Below are 16463 nucleotides of genomic sequence, written 5' to 3'. Positions count from 1 at the left end.
CTGTGAGTTTCTCATATTCTGACATTGCTTACTACTGGGGTGGGTCGGAAAGATTTACAAGTTGATACTCAACCTGTTTGGCCATGTTATGAATCTATCAAGTCCCAGAGAGGGAGTTGAAGGCACAGCCTCTGCCTTGGAGGCCGAGATGTTACTCAACATGCCAGATGACTTCCTGGGGTACTGTAACACACTGGATGAAAACAATCCGCGAACTTTCTGTAAAGAATCTCACACCACAGGATTTTAATTCTCTTGATGATCTCCCGCTCTGCCTTAAGTGATTCTATTCAGGTATATGAGTCATGGAAATCTCCAGCACAGAAATAGGCCCTTCAGACCAATGAATGGTGCTATCGAAACAAGCAACGTTCAATTAGATATTGTCTGAACAACCAGGTCAGAAACGTTATTAAAGACCTCTGCAGTAGTTGGAACTTGAACCCAGGCTTTCTGGTCCAGAGGGAGGGACACCACCACTGCACTGCAAGAGCTCTCTGTATATTGGGATATTCAATATCATCAAAACTCATATGACAAATGTCCATCTGGGGACAATTAATGCAAAACCAAGTGACCCAGTTAAACCAAATTGCATGCATGAGCTAAATAAGAATTTTTTTTCTCTATCTGGTGCCCAGCAGTGACTGCCCTTTGATCAAACCAGTGGGCACTGAATGCTGTTATTACCAGGTTACCCAGGCATACAGGATTCTAGCTATTATGACTGGTCACTTTACTGTAAATCTCAGGTTGAATGGTCAGGTGCTATTTTCTACATACACGGAGAATGCCGGAGAAACGCAATATCTGTGGAGAGAGAAGCAGAGATAAAGTTTCAAGTCCAGTATGACTCTTCTTCAGAACACTGCTTTCTAGAGCCAGTTTTACATTTTCCCTCTCAGGGTGTCATTGAAAAAAGTGAAGGGAGATCAGCCCGTGTTTGTGCTTCCCTCACTCTCAGTAAATCCTTGGACATAAACACACTCGGGGATCTTGAACAGCTGTCAATTAGATCGTGTGTGATCTCGGGAATGTCAATGAGCCTCAATGGGCTGCACTGGGCGGCTTAACGAGCTTCTTATAAAACTGCTCTGGCTGCCATCGTGTAGTCAATGGCCTCAGCTTCTCCAAAACAAACATGTTTTCGCTCTGGGCTTTGGGTCTGGTCCTGATGGTTGCTGTGACGGGACAGCAACAGTCAGGTCCTTTGAGTTTCTGGTTTCTGACTTGCATCGTCTGCAGTTTCAGTTTTCCCCTGTTGTTTCTTATATGGTCTGTAACCCTGATTTTGGTGTTTCTCATTGTTCCATTTCTTAATCTCTCTCTGTTTATTTCAGTCCTTCATGATGGGATCGCTCACTCCTGCGGCAATACGACCCTGACTGTGTATGTGTCGACGGATTTCTTCAGTCACTTTGATGCCACGGCTTTCCGCCTGGGAAGCTGTCCTCCCAGTAGCTACTCTCCAGGAGGGCTCAGCTTCCAGTATGGGCTACAAGATTGTCGAGCTGGCAGGCTGGTGGGTGAAACTGACCCTCCCTCATGCCCGGCCACTGTGCGTGTGTATTGACTTTAGCCCTGATCTATGTCCCCTCTCTCAGGTGACTGACAAGGAGGTAGTTTACTGGAACTATCTGAAGTACGAGGCCAGTCCAGTACCAGGAAGGAAAGAACCACAGCTCAACAGACGCCTGGAATGTCGCTATCCAGTGTAAGGATCTAATCCAGCCTGGAATTCTCTCAGCACAAACTTTAAACTTGAATCACTTCCCCTTCCTCTTGGATCTGCCTCCTTGATAACATGAGGTTGAAGCTATACAACTACTTTTGTCAGTAGTTTTAACTCAGACTGTCTTGGAAGACCAAATCTGGACTGAACTGGTACAAAAAATCCAGAAAAGGCACTTCTTCAGATACTGCTTAGAAACTTGCTCTGACTGGTCCCGTTTCGTTTTTGGGACTCCCACGAATTGAGTCCCAAATTCATGACTGTCTTTTTTTTTTCTGACTTTTTTTACACAACTTTTGAAAGTGGAAAGCTTGGGTCAAAGACTAGTGTTTCCAGTGTAAAGTCACCTGTGGGACATAAACTGGCCTACTTAGGCTAACTGCTTCTGCAGTAATAATATTGTGGCAAACTCTTTAAAAAGGCATTTCAGTATGAGCAGTGTCTCTTAGATGCCTAAAAAAAACCTGTCCTGACTTTGGGGGGTGGTACAAGGAAAGCATTGAACTGAGTAAAGATGAGGTTGTAGGTCTGAGTGATGAGACCTGATTTCACTATTAGAACAATGAGGAAGGTCACTAAGTCTTCTTTTGTATAGCCTTTTTAAAAGGCTCAGTGCTCACCTTCTAGAAACCCCATAGTAGATGGGACAAAATGAATATGTTTCTCTTGTCATCACTAGAGGATATTCTCTTTGCAGCTCCACATCAGGAGCAGACAGGAACTTCACTTTACCTCACAGGAATGTGAGGAAAATGGGACTGGCAAGTCTTGGTCCCAATGACTCACTTTAGCCAATTTAAAAACTGCCAATGAGAAAACAGATGCATTGATGTTAACTGGCCAAAATTCCCTAGATCCAAGCAACTTATCTGCTACTTGGCTTGAAAAACCTTCAAGAGGGAAGCAGAAAGTTGGAAACCATAGGTCAGGTTATGGAGAAGGTGTTATAACAGCAAGGATTTCTACAGGACAAATGCAGTAGGGGTTCTCATGGTATTTGGCAGGGGTAGGGAAGTGTCATCTTTTTTGACAGGAAATTATGCTTCACCTAACTTTAGTCATCTAGAACAAGATTCTATCTATAGAGGAACATATAGACACCTTAACTTCCTTGGAGTTTTACATCGGATGCTATTTTGAACGGTGTGATGGAGATGGGTAGACTGCTCAACTCAATTATGCATGAGTGGGTCTGTCTGGTGAGATATGGTGTTTGGGGGGTGGTGGTCTGAGCTAAGGCTTCAATTTTTCAGTTTGATATTACTTGGTTGAGGGGAGTAGAAGCATAGTTGCTAAGTTTGCAGGACCAAGTAGGTAGAGTATCTTGGCACAACCAAAGAGCAGATTTGGACCACTTGGCACAATGGCATTTGATCATGGTTGATATGTTTCTCTAATGCCATTTTCCTGCCTTCTCCCTTTAATACTGATCTACTTACTGAGAACCAATCTACCTTAAAGACACTTAATGATCTGGCCTCAGCCTTCTATGGCAGTGGGTTTCACAGATTTGCCAATCTAGTGTAAGATATTCCTCAGACTTGGATTTTGTAGATAAATATAAATGGGGTGAGTGGGCCAATATCCAAGTGTAACTTGGTAAAACATTGGGTGTTTGGAAAGAACTGAAGTATTAAGTGACTGTAAAATGCCACTGCAAGAGGGAAGCAAGTGTTCTGGCAAGTATAACTTATGAAAGTAACTAGAAAAGCTGATAAGATGCTGCCTCAATACAAGAGGAATTGAACATAAAATGTTTGTTAACCCAAAGTATTGGTGAGACTACTCTCTAATGTATCATGCAATTTTGGTCTCATTGAGGAAAGATGTAAAATTTGGTGTTTGAGGTTTACCAGACTTCTGAAATGAGTGCACTGTCTTGAGGATTGGTTGGATAAGCTGGGCGTGTTAGCACTCACCCCTAGACTGAAGGGTGACTTGATTTTAAGATCCTGAATGGCCTTGATGGATGAACATAGTGAGGATACTCCTAGGAGTCCAGAACTAGAAATCCTATAGAAAACTTTCTCTTTAGAACATGAAACATTGATTTTGGAATTCTGATTTAGGAAATGGAAACATGTTAGTTAAATAATTAAGGCAGAGATAAATTGAATCCTCTTAATCAAAGTAGCTTGTCTTGTAGAATTCAAAACAGGATTAACTTGATCATATTGAATGGCAGGACAAGATTGAGTAAAAATGGTTTACTTTGTATGTTCATGTCTATATTGTCTGCATGGGCCTGAAATTCTTCTATACCTCAGCTAATGCTGCTCTTTCTTCTCTAGGGAAGAAGTACCTGTATCTCTGACAACATTTCCTTTAACTGGTTTTCTGGGTGGAGATGGTAGCTTGGTCTTTACCATGAAAATCATGACTGGTAAGATATTTCAAAGTTGTGTGAACAACTAGCCAGTACAGCTACAGTAATACAATGTAGCTTTTCCATTTTAGGAAATCTTTTTTCTTCAGACTGCTCCATATTAATGGCAAATTAATATGTATCATAAATCAAATGAATGGTTGACCAATGAGTTATAACTACACCACTAATAAACCAACAATCTAGTCCATACTGTACAAGTCAAGGGGAAGGCAATGGCCTAGTGGTATTATTGCTAGCTGTTAATCCAGAGACCAGATGACATTCTGGGGACCTGGATTCAAATCTTGCCATGGCAGATGGTGGAATTTGAATCCAATAAATATCTGAAATTAAGAATTTAATGATCATGAATCCACTGTCAATTATCAGGGAAAAACCTAACTGGCTCACTAATGTCCTTTAGGGAAGGAAACTGCCATCCTTGCCTGGGCTGGCCTACATGTGACTCCAGACCATAGCAATGTGGTTGACTCATAACTGCTCTCTGGCCAATTGGGAATGGGCAATAAATGCTGCCTAGCCAGTGACATCTTCATCTATTAATGAATTAAAAACCCCCCACCTTCCAAGGCACTTTGAGTAAAACCTTAAACAGTCATTCAAAATACTTTGAATGATCACTTGGTGCAAAAAAAGTCAGTGGTTGACTTTGATTCAGTCAAAACTACTGTAATGACACAAATCAATGTCACCCAGAGCAGTCAGATGGAGAACAAAGTCTGTATTTTAACCAATAAACTGCCCCACCATTCTTCAGATTATAATACTGTGCCAATAACTGCAATGAATTTTGTACAGGCAGTACTAAATGTTTGAAAACCTTTTTTGATGTTATACATGACAGTACTCTTACACTCTCTCTATCCCATGTTTTCAATGAGTTTGGATTGATGTAAATGAATCATACTCATGCTGTAAGTTCTTAAAGGATTGACAACTAATCCTGGCATTCATGGTGCAAATCAACTTTCTTTACAGTTACATTGTTACACTTGTAACATTGATCCAGGATTTGGATGTCCTCCAGCACCTGAAACTTTCTCCACTAGCCCACCCCATCCTGCTCTGTTCTTACTATTAGGTCTTATCAAAGATAAGTATTAAGCTGACAAGCTCCTTGATTCATGGACTTTATTTCCAAACATTGCAGACAGGCCTTTGAACCAATGTAACTGGACTTCAAGTCATTTCAGTAGACTATTAGTTAGTATTTTACATGATAAATTACTATGCTTTGTTTGAAGCAGTCACCTGATCTTCAGAATGGTTACAGCCCAGAAGGAAACTACTTGGTCTGTCAATTTTACTGGGCAATTCACCTAGTGATCTCCTCTTTCCCTACAACCCTCCAAGATTTTTTTGGAGAGTTATTGAACTTGTTTAAAATGTAACTAGTGGTTTCACCACTTGGAAGGTGCATTCTAAATGTCTTGCATGTTAATCTTGTCCTCAGCCATTTGGTTTACCAGTCACCTTAAATGAATTTCCTCCTCTTTCTTCTATGGAGAAATCCATCTCTCCCTAACCATGCCCAGCTCCATCTGAATACCCCCATTGAATCTCTTCCTTTCCAAGGGAAAACAACCTTAACACTCCCAATTGTCTACATATTTGGTTCCAACCTTGATGCCTCCACCCTACTCAAATCCAGTGTCTATACAACTGGCATTCTGCTACCAAAAATTCAGCTGCTGCATGGGAGACTTATTAAAATAACTTCAACCTTTGGTTGGAAAAGGTTAACTGAGTTGTCCCTTTATTGCCTGGGCAATGTTAATCTGCCTTTATGTGAAACTGCATAACCATTCCCCTCTGTACCTCAAGTGTTTCTATTTGCATTGATGATCAGTTAGTTTCACCACTTGTCATGACTTGAGGTTTTTGTCTTGATAGCACTTGTAAATCTGAGTCTTGCCCATCCTGTTGGCCTCAAGCCTTTTCACATTCTTGAAGATGTGATGAGGGTAGAAGATGGCTGCATGCTCACAATCTTCCATTGTTGGAATAGTATTCCAACAGATTCCCCCAATTCATGATTCCACCTTGGACATCCCCCTTCTCTGGGGTAAGTAGGCATTTGGCATAGCTTTCCCTTAACAACCCCTTGCTTTGGTTGGCTGCAACAGTTGCCTTTAACACAAGGAAAGGTAAAGACCCTTCCTGGTTTTTCCTTTGGGATTAAGGAAGAATCTTTTTTTTTTTTTTTTGCCAAAAACTAGGGGGGGGGGGGGGCAATACATTAAATGAAAATTTTAAAAAGCAGTCTTCAGCTAATCCATGAGGGGGATGGTGTTTAAATTGGGTAGTACTGGTAACACCTTCCCTGAAGACCATTAGTGAACTAGATGGGTTTCCAACAGTATTTTTTTCATGGCTATCATTTGACCCTTGACTCAATTTTTAGGATGAATTTAAATTCCTCCATCTGCCATTGCATGATTCAAATCCAGGTCCAAAAACACTCCTTGGGTTAATAGTCTGACAGTGTCATTAGGCCACCTCCCTGAGAATTGCTTTCGTATCTTGTGCACTGTCTGGGATACTGGACAATGGTTTATGATTTTTGCCTCTTTTTGCAACCACAGGACACTACATTTGAGTTCTTACATTGCATCTTTAACAAAAGTTCCTTGGCATTCATGGTCACCTATAACTTAATTTTCCAGATTGTCAATCTTGAATGTAGTTTAGTGACTTTTTAAACTTATTAACAACCTCTTGTGGACACTAATGTACAATGTCATACACCCTTCCTTAGGGAAAAGGACACCTTTGACTTGGTCTTCCTGTGCTGTGCTGCCCATCTATTGTAGATGCCTTAATCTTTGGTATCTATGAACTTTAATTGGTAAATCAACCTCAAGCTAAACAGTAATACAGTGAGGTTACAGGCTTTACCAGTTGAGTATCTTGATGCTGTGGCTCACTTTATCCTTGAGTGCATCAATTATGAAATCTATCTACAAGATCCCCAAGTGTAGTGATTCAATTTGAAATATTGTTTTTAACAGTGACACAGCAAGTCATTAAGTATCATTCAAAATAACACTCTAAAATCAAACCTGGTCATAACTTGGCAGCTGTTGTGTCTAGTTTATGGGTGGGGGACAAAAATCCTCTTGGATCAAGAGCCCATCTCAAAGGTGGAATTGAGAACTTTCATCTAATCTGATTAGGCAATGAGGAAAAATCAATTGTGACAAGTCTCAGTGAGACATCACTTTTTTTTTTTGCAAACATCAACAGTAAGATTTTTAATGCTGTAGGCTTTGAAAGTCTCCTTTCAACTGCACCACTCAAGTCTGTTAAAACACTGACAGTCCCAAACCTGTTGCTATACCCTTCATCTCCAGATTCTTTTGGATTTCACTAAGTGACATATCCACCTTGCCTCTTAACAGATCCTTTTTGTTTTCTAAAGATCATCTTCACTTTGTGAACAGAGAAGCACACCATTCCACTTCTAACATTGGTGCTCTAAAACTTCCATTATGAAGTCTCAGCACCACAGGCCTTGTCAAACTTCCCCACCAAAATGTAACTCATGCACTGTTCTACTTTAGATCCAGTTTTTTTGCACTTAGCCATACTTGAGGCTATACCAATTTCAAAACACTTCCTTGTTTTTTGTACTCTACCCCCACTTTTAAAGCCCAGGATGCTGACATTTTAATTCTCCTATCTTGCCTTGCATATCCAACTATCTCTAATCCCAGGTCTTTTGCTCCTGCACACACTTAAAACTGTACCCTTGCACTTGTATTATCTCATTCATCCTACCAAAATCAAACCCTCCCATAACTCTGTTTAACAACTTCAATGTCCTTTCTTTTGAGCAACAACATCAGCTTACAATATTTACAAGCTTTTTTGTGAATTGAAACTTACTTGGTTAGAAAACCAGTGCCCCTAAACTAGAGCAGAGGTCCTACACCTTCATTGGGGAAATCTACTACAATCTTCCTTTGAGACATGTTCATTTCTCTGTACTAGAGAAATTTCCTATCCATCCACTGTACCATGTGTCCTAAGACCTCACTTTAGGAAGTGACTTAGCAAATCTATGTACAGTAAATAAATCAGATTACCCTTGCCTACACTATCAAACTTGGTTAATAGTTTATCTTATCAGTGTGATGTATTCACTTTTCTGTTCCAGATGATTGGACTGCTGAGAGGCCAGATACTCTGTTCTTCCTAGGAGCATCTATTAACTTGGAAGCATCTGTCCTTGCCACATACCATCAAGGCATCCATCTCTATATAGAAGAATGCATTGCTACTCCAACAAGCTCTTTAGCAGAATCCCCAAAGAATTACACCATCATAAATAACTATGGGTATGAGACCAAGGCCAATTCTTTTTGAAAAAATGAACTTGGATGTAGGTTAAACTCTTCCTATTCTTTTTTAGATGTCTTATTGATGGAAAAACTGGGAATTCCAAGTACTTGCCCAGAATTAAGGAGTCTCACCTTCGATTTGTTGTGCAGGCATTTAAATTCCATGATCTGGAGGGTACTGATGTAAGTCTGGGAATAAGTGAAGTGTGGTTTTAATACACTATCTTGAACACAATGTAAGCATTAACTTTAATCAAGTGGTGAACAATAAGACTTGTAGTTTGTCAGTGTGCCCTTGTTCCAAACAAATGATTTTAACTGAACACTTGCCCTCTCTACTTCCAGCAAATGAAATTGCAACTGATCACAGCCAACTGATTCTTAATCACACTGTCACTCCCTTACTTTTGGTTTCCAATATAACCAGCTTTTAGCCCAAGTGGACTGACTTGTTTGAAGTTCTCAAAATCAGATAAACTGCAGTTGAACTTTTAAACTTCTTTACACTGAATGGAACAAGTTGGTTAGATTAATTGGAAACCTCAGGGGCATTTTACCTCCTTTAAAAGTAACCTTGAGTCATTCACATGATGAAATCAGACTTCAAATCCATTGCTGAAGGTGTAGATGTTGTCATTTTTCAGAATCTGTTGTAGGAATGTTATGGATAACATGGTGTGCATGACTTTCTCAAAACAATTCACTTTTACAGATTTATATACACTGTAAAGTTGTAGTATGGGACCCAAGTTGGAATGAACATCAGTTGCACAAAGCATGTTCATTTAATCAGCAAACTAAAAGGTGGGTAGCAGAAGTTACTTGGACATTATCTTTGCTTGAATATTTTAATGAGCAAGTTTTTAGCAAGATTTTCCAACAGAAGATGGATCAAAAATGAAACTCAAGTCCTAATCCCTCTAACACCTTGTGCTTTCCCCTTGGCTATAATTATCACTCCTCTAACACCATTCCACTTGATATAACAGCACCTCAGCTGAATCAAATTATTCATACTCAAATGTGAAACAAAATAATTTAGCAAATTTGATCCTCCAGAGATGATGACATTATGGCATGCAGTTCCCTGTACTTGAGCTCTCGGCCTTTAAATCAAACAATACAAATAAGCAGTGAGATGACTTTTGATTCTGTCCTTCAGATGGCAGCTTTTGGATGACCCATTGCAAAGTTCGAAGTGTGACTGTTGCAACACAATCTGCCAGCCTGCCCAAACTCGTCATAAACGAGGTAAAGATTTGAAGTCTGTCACTATGGGGACACATACTCAATATTACAACTGATGTTCACTTCACTTTTTTCTCTAGAATTAAAAGCTGGTGTCTTCAGTTTGATGAAAGTTGGTCCAGTGAAAGTAAACACAACTCCATTGAGATCCAGAACTTCAGGTAGGATTCAAACACAAATGTGAATGTTACCACTTGTGCCTTCAGGAACTGTTTGTGCCAGCTAATAACCATCTGGCACCTCCTAAAGCATCCAACAGGGTACTTGGTCAATGAGACTCCCTTAGCTGGGTGTAAGGATCCAGACTGACTAAATCTAACCAACACTTGACAAGATGTTAAATATTGTTTCCTATAACCTTTTTTGTTAAAGTGCTAATTTAGTTTTTAAAATCTACCCATAAATCACTACACCATTCTTTAACTATAACCCTGATGCCATTCCTTGATGTGCATTACTGACTTTTAGATAGACTACTAAATTTCAATCTTGACCATCTTTTACAGATAATCAAAAGGTTATACTTCTGGCTACCCCACTGCTGGTTTGCTTTTTGGGAGTCCTGATTCTAAGCCTGTACAAATGGAAGATCCAGCATGTACACTAGCTGGAGAAGATTACTGAAGCAAGTAAATGAGATTTGCAAATAAAACTAATTTTGCAACCATGCCCACTTTTGCAAAATTAAAGCTTATTCTATGTAAAGCCCAAGGGAATACAGCAAGTAGAATGCAAAATTCCACAAATCACAGCAAATACTGAATCTCTATTGCCTGACAACCTGCCATTTGACCTTCTCAAAGTTTGGGGGGGCAGAGCAAGAAAAGTGCAGTGGTAATAACAGCAAGGTTGAACCTGACTGAAGTATTTGTTCTTGGTATAGAAGGAAAATCTGGGCTGAATTTCCCACCCCTGCAAAAAAAATGGGCAGGTCCTCAATAGGAGGTTGAGTTGGTTTAATTTGAAATTAAGAAATTCTTCCCTTGGATAGGGAAGAGATTCCTGGCCTGAAGTCAGCTAAGGTCATAGACTTGATGTCTTTGGTAGGATTTAGATGAGTCAAGGAAATGCCCACCTTGACAATGTGGGTGTCAAATTCCTATCAGGAAGAAGCCTGTAACTTCCTGTGTAGTACTCTTAACATGCAAGGCAACAAAATAGACAATCTGCAGTGGGTTAGAATGAGTCTCAGCCAATAGAAACAGTGATCTGAATAGCCTTTCTGTTCACAACTTTCTTTGGATCTTTGCATTCTGCAATTGCATCTCATGATGCAAATCAGACAAAAGCACCTTTTAATTGCTGCTAGCTTGAGGCATAAGTATGAAATGCACAATTGTCTATTCATGTGCAGGTTACTGGTTGAATGCAGTTGAAAATTGGTCTACATTGAAGTGATTGGGAGTTGAGATTTGAATGCAAATTTGGTTGACAACTCCTTAATCTTTAACATTTCTAATCATGTGCTTTCCTCCATTCACTCCTAAAACTTGGGCTACAGCTTTCTTTGGATTTCCTAGACTCAGTCATGTTACTAAAATTTCACCCCAGAGCATCTAAATCAGAATTCTCTTTGCAATGTCAAATCCCTGCTAAGGCAATAGTTGAAAACAGATATGCTTCAATCCTGCAGTTTTACTGACTGAATTGTAGTCAGCTGGTCACTCATCCTGACTAATGCTGTCTACTCCAAATATGGGATATGTTGGAAACCCATTCTAACTTGCTGTGAGTACCAGACTGTAGTTCCTGTATTGTTTTCAGTTCAAATTTCTGAAAATTCTAGTTTCTCAATCTAATTGAGACACCAACAGGGTGGTTAACCTGCAGTCCTCAGGGTTGTGGAAGCAAGTCACTAAGACTAGATTAGAGGATCCAGGATTATGGGGAGAAAGCAGAAATAGGTTATTGAATAGACCAATCTGATCCATTTTGATTGTGGCTGTGTTTCTAATCTAAGTGTTATGGTCTTGTGGGATCCACAAGCTAAGGTTTTATCTCTTTCAGATGGTGTGACTTTAGAACTATCAAAATAACGAGTGCCTTCTCCCACTTTGTTCAAGTTGTAGCTTTCATGGGAAAAATGGAGCAACATTTTTGTGCTGAATTTAAGTTGACTACAGAAGCCAATTCATTAATCATCAATACTCTTGGGATCCCCTTACTCTGGTTTAAAGCTCTAATTCAATGTAGGTACCTTGAATGTGACCCACTATAAAACTGACCTTGGCACAGAACCTGTCTAGTATGGTCAGCAAAAGTACTGTGCACTCTTAAAGACTGATCCTAAAATTTTAGGAAGGTGGGGGAGTGATAATAGAAATCTGCATATACCTGCAAGTATGGTTCATACTAATAAGATAGTAGTCCTGGCATGGGAGCTGGGTTTGTATGGATGGAGCACAAGGAATACTGGGACACTCTCTAGGACAAGAATCAGGTTTGGGAATACTTTGCAGTCAATGATGTCCTGATCTGACATTTGTAGAGACCTTTTGGCTGAAGACAGGTGTTTCTGAAATGTAGTCTAGAGGTGCACTTAGATCGAAATCCTGAGTGTTTGTTTGAGTAATGGTCTCCAATGAGTAGGATCTCAAGTGACTAAGAAAATGGGATTAAAACTGCACTGTATCACTAGTGATCTCAGTTCAAACTTCTTTGGTTCCCAACTCTTTCCACCCTTCTGCCCCAGCTTTTAGAAACCATTTTGCTAATGCAGTATGTTGTGAAGCTTCAATTATTTGAATTTTGGTTTTTATGGATGGAAAGTAGCATACATGCAATCTGTCAGATCCTAATGGTATTGCTGCTAGATGTCTCCTGCAGACAGGTAATGAACCTGGATGCCCAGAACACCACAGCGGATAATGGAGTTTCCATTCAGCATCTGGAATGCAGTATTAACCACTAACAAGCTTCCAGAAAACCCATCTGGTTTGTTGTAATCCCTAGGGAAGGACTCTGCTGGCCTACCCACAGCAAAGTTGATTCTTAACTATCCTCTGGGCAACAGGATATTAATGAAGACTTTACCTAGCCAGTGATGCCCAATCCTTTGAATTTCAAATGTTAACCTGAAACCATATTCAACTAGTTGTCTAGTTTTGGAAACTTAAGGGATAGAAGGAATCCAGAATCCCCAGTGTAGAAACAGGCCCTTCAACCCAACAAGTCCACACTGGCCCTCTGAGCATCCTGCCCAGAATCAAACCCTGCCTCTCATCAACCCACCTCATCTACATATCCCTGAACAGTATGGGCAATTTAACACAGCCAATCCACCTAGTTTAGTCCAGGAGATCTGCTTTTTCCTCTTGGATCTGAGGTATTAGTTTGTCTTAAATTGGCATGTAATTTCCTGGGGGCTTGTAACAGAATTGACTATGAACTGGTAGATAGCATAACTTGTGATGCTGAGAACTAGCTTGTAAAGCTTGTCTCCTGACTTCCACAACATTTTGCTAACAAATGCAGCCATATTACTGACACCCTCTGCTGGCCATTCTGTAACTAATAGTTTGTCAGTTAATCACCCTCTGCATTCCCAAAGGGCATTCTTGCCAAGAGGTCAGTGTACATTAATTTAAATCATACCAGCTTATAATTGCTTTTCAATATATTTCAAGTACAAGCACATTCTAGGCTTTGTCTCCTGGATAAGTGTTCCTAAAATAACCAGTCTCTAGTAGAGGAATCTGTCCCAGAGCAAAATCTTTCACTTTAATTTCCAATAAGCTGGAAAATTTTGGGTCACACAACATCCAAGACCAAGTTGTTTCAGGCCCATGACCTCTCATAACTGTTCTTTGTCTCCCCAGATACTACTCAGTATTTCCAATACTCCTGGTTTTATTAATTGAAATCTTTAGAGTTTTAAAACCATTCCCAATTTCTCTCCCCATAGTTGGAGGTTTTAGTAGGAAGATTTGGGATTTGTTTACTTCCTGAGACTAGTTGGTTGTATTCCTAACAGGCATGTTTTTCCATAATTACCCTAACCAATCCCTTTCCTGAGGTGAAATGCAGTCTTCCAGGTGTCTGTCCAGTCTCTTAATGACTCTCCCTCCCAAATGCTGCCCTGCATTAGGAGCCAAATTTAAACATGTTTATGCATCAATTAGTACAATTGACTTAATTGTACCACAATTAAAATGGATGGTAGGGCCAGAAGAAATGAGTTATGGCTGTGATGTCATTTGGAAACAAAGGTTAAACCTTGTTGAGGGTCATCCCAAACCCTACACTCCTTGCAGACCAGCCAGGAGTAAGCTGGTCTAATCAACATGAGAATAAATAAGGGTTTCAACAATAGATGAGCTGTTGTAAAGGGAAAGTTGGATGATGCTAAGTAGGTGGAAATAGATTTGTCTGGCAATGGAGAAAATTGATCTCTGGATCAAATAACACCATTTTGAACAAACTAGCTTAACTGACCAACAATGTTGGTGAGGGATTTTGTGGGTTGGATTTGCTTTTCTTTGCAATTGAAAATTCAAGTCTCTTGTGCCATGTCTGTGACTCTTCCTGTAGAAGCTCAAGTACCATGTTTGACATTTTCCAATCAACCTGTCCAGAGATTTTTTAAACACCTGGAGCAGGTGGCACTTGAACCCAGGCTTAGATGTACAGACCCAGCCACTGTCTCAAGAAGCCCTTGTCCCTGTGTTTGCATAAGCACTCTTTCATTAACAACCAGCACACTTGTCTTGAAGGCACTAAACCACCTTGTGTTGACAATCCCAAACTGTTCACTGCAGTCTAAGCAGAAACCAGTCAGTGCAATAGTGAGTTCTAGGGTGAGGATTGGCTTAGGACCTCCCAGGAGGAGGCTATTCAGGCCTTTATGTCCATAACAGTCTTCAAAATATCTCTGGTAGATGCAACTCCATCTGTCCTGTAGTTTTTTTAAAATTCCAATTTTTCTCCTTTTTTGAAAGTCATGATGGAATTCTTAGCCTGATGGACAAATTCAAAATCCCAAGCACTTGCTGCATGCAATGTTTTCCTTTTTTTTTCTGGCAAGAGAAGCCATGTTGTACTAGAATCCTTCTGGCCCTTCTAGTTTCTCTTTTACTATCTGGTTATGATGAAAACACCTACCAAATATCAATGATAGCCCTAGCTTCTCCAGTTTATCCCCACAAGCGCAGTCCCTCATCAGAGACCAGTCTTGGAAATTTTCTGTACCCTTATCTTCCTTCCTCCAAATGTGGTGTCCAGAATTCTTCCACAGTCCAAATGCAGTTCTGTACTACTGCAATAGTACTTAAATATTGCTCACTCTTCAAATCAGTTTTCAATTTTTTGTAAGAAATATTTTAGTAGGCTCTTTCATTGGACTTTCATGTCAGTGCTCAGTTGAAGTGAGCATTATTGACAGCCAAGCTTTTATCCCCCTTTCTCCTTGTTGTTTCTAGACAAATACTTGTCTGATCTCTCTCCAAATGAGAGCTCCCTTGATCCACAATTGTGGATAGTGGCACACTGGCTACAGGGCACTTGCAACATCCAAAACTTTTTTGCCTGATTTCCACTTCACCCCCAACCACCTGAGATGTTTGCCACAGCCAAGATTGAACAGTCATAAATTTAGCTATTGCTGCAGGCCTCCTTGGTGACTTTTTTTCCTCTACACTGCTGAAACTGTACAGTAGAACTTTTTTTGGAGTTCTATATAGCCTTTTTCCAAAATGCAAACCAGTCCAGTCCACATTTTGGAGGAAGGAAGATAAGGGTACAGAAAACTTCCAAGACTGGTCTCTGATGGACTGCGCTTGTGGGGATAAACTGGAGAAGCTAGGGCTATCATTGAGATTTGGTAGGTGTTTTCATCAGTCCAGTTCAACAATACAGCACAGTTGACCTGCCTATCAGTCATCTTGCTCTGTCGTTTTTTTTTTTCTTCTTTTGGTCACACTTTGGTTTAAATGTTAAACCATTCATCTGCTGCTCCTCGATCTGGTTCACACTTTTTTCCTTTTCTGTTGGGTCTGTAGAATCTGCCAGTTGGCCCATGCCAAGTTGTTGGGCTTCCTTTTGAATTGCTGCCATGCTTTTGCTGATGGTGGTCTAAAATGAAACCAGCCACTCAAGGACACTAACCTCCAAAGAGATTGGGCACTTAGACAAACAGGACCTGCTTCTGAAGGTAGTGAATCTGTGGATTTCCTCACTGGAGAGGGCTGTTGAGGTTCCATTTAACTCACTTTTAGGCTGTGATAGATCACGCTTTAAACCTGTAATGGAATTATGGGGATTGGGTAGGAAAGTGGAGTTGTCACAGCCTTGGATGGCAGGATAGGCACAGAGTCAAATGGCCTACTTCTGCTCATAATATCATGGTCCCATAAGTTATTCACTTTTTTCTCAGTGCTCCTTGGCATTCCAGGATGCCTAAAGCATTGTAACATGAATCTGAACAAATTTAAGTGTACATCTGCTTGATCACCAGCCAGGGTGTTCCGGTTCCTCACTTAGTGAAATATTCCTCATTTCTAACACCATCCCCCTACACTATAGTAACTTCAGTACTAACACCTGCAGCTGATACAATGCTGGTGATGGTTACAATACTTGTACGTTGTATGAACTCTCCCTTTGTGCTATAGCCATGGCAGCTTGTTTGTAATACCCTCTGACAGGTTATCAAGTTGACCCCATCTTTCAGCTGCCCTCAGATCTCTAGGTTTTAAGCTCTGATCAAATGACCAAAATTTTTCTGACTTTTCTCATTTCCTCACCATCACCACTT

At 40.3% G+C, this 16463-nt stretch overlaps 1 protein-coding gene across 1 annotated transcript; it reads left to right on the top strand.

Moving 5' to 3' along the window:
- The first annotated feature begins 1095 nt into the window (after nt 1-1095).
- On the top strand, nt 1096-10381 carry LOC109913081 (zona pellucida sperm-binding protein 3-like). Its single transcript, XM_020512546.2, has 10 exons — nt 1096-1205; nt 1341-1522; nt 1605-1714; nt 4024-4115; nt 8281-8461; nt 8536-8647; nt 9177-9268; nt 9627-9715; nt 9793-9873; nt 10219-10381. The coding sequence occupies exons 1-10, from the start codon at nt 1142-1144 to the stop codon at nt 10317-10319; spliced, it is 1104 nt and encodes a 367-aa protein (XP_020368135.2). The 5' UTR covers nt 1096-1141; the 3' UTR covers nt 10320-10381.
- The last annotated feature ends 6082 nt before the right edge of the window (nt 10382-16463 follow it).

Source organism: Rhincodon typus, chromosome 24 (assembly GCF_021869965.1).
Source record: "Rhincodon typus isolate 14 chromosome 24, sRhiTyp1.1, whole genome shotgun sequence".
Taxonomy (NCBI): Eukaryota; Metazoa; Chordata; class Chondrichthyes; order Orectolobiformes; family Rhincodontidae; genus Rhincodon; species Rhincodon typus.
Note: the sequence above shows the minus strand (reverse complement) of the source record. Positions and strands in the feature narration are given on the sequence as shown.

Bases quoted from the DNA above. Each gene is read 5' to 3' on its own strand.
- LOC109913081 (XM_020512546.2), top strand. From the start codon at position 1,142: ATGTTTTCGCTCTGGGCTTTGGGTCTGGTCCTGATGGTTGCTGTGACG. The intron at 1,715-4,023 runs GTAAGGATCTAA...TTTCTTCTCTAG, and splicing joins CTGGAATGTCGCTATCCAGT to GGAAGAAGTACCTGTATCTC. The intron at 8,648-9,176 runs GTAAGTCTGGGA...TCACTTTTACAG, and splicing joins ATGATCTGGAGGGTACTGAT to ATTTATATACACTGTAAAGT.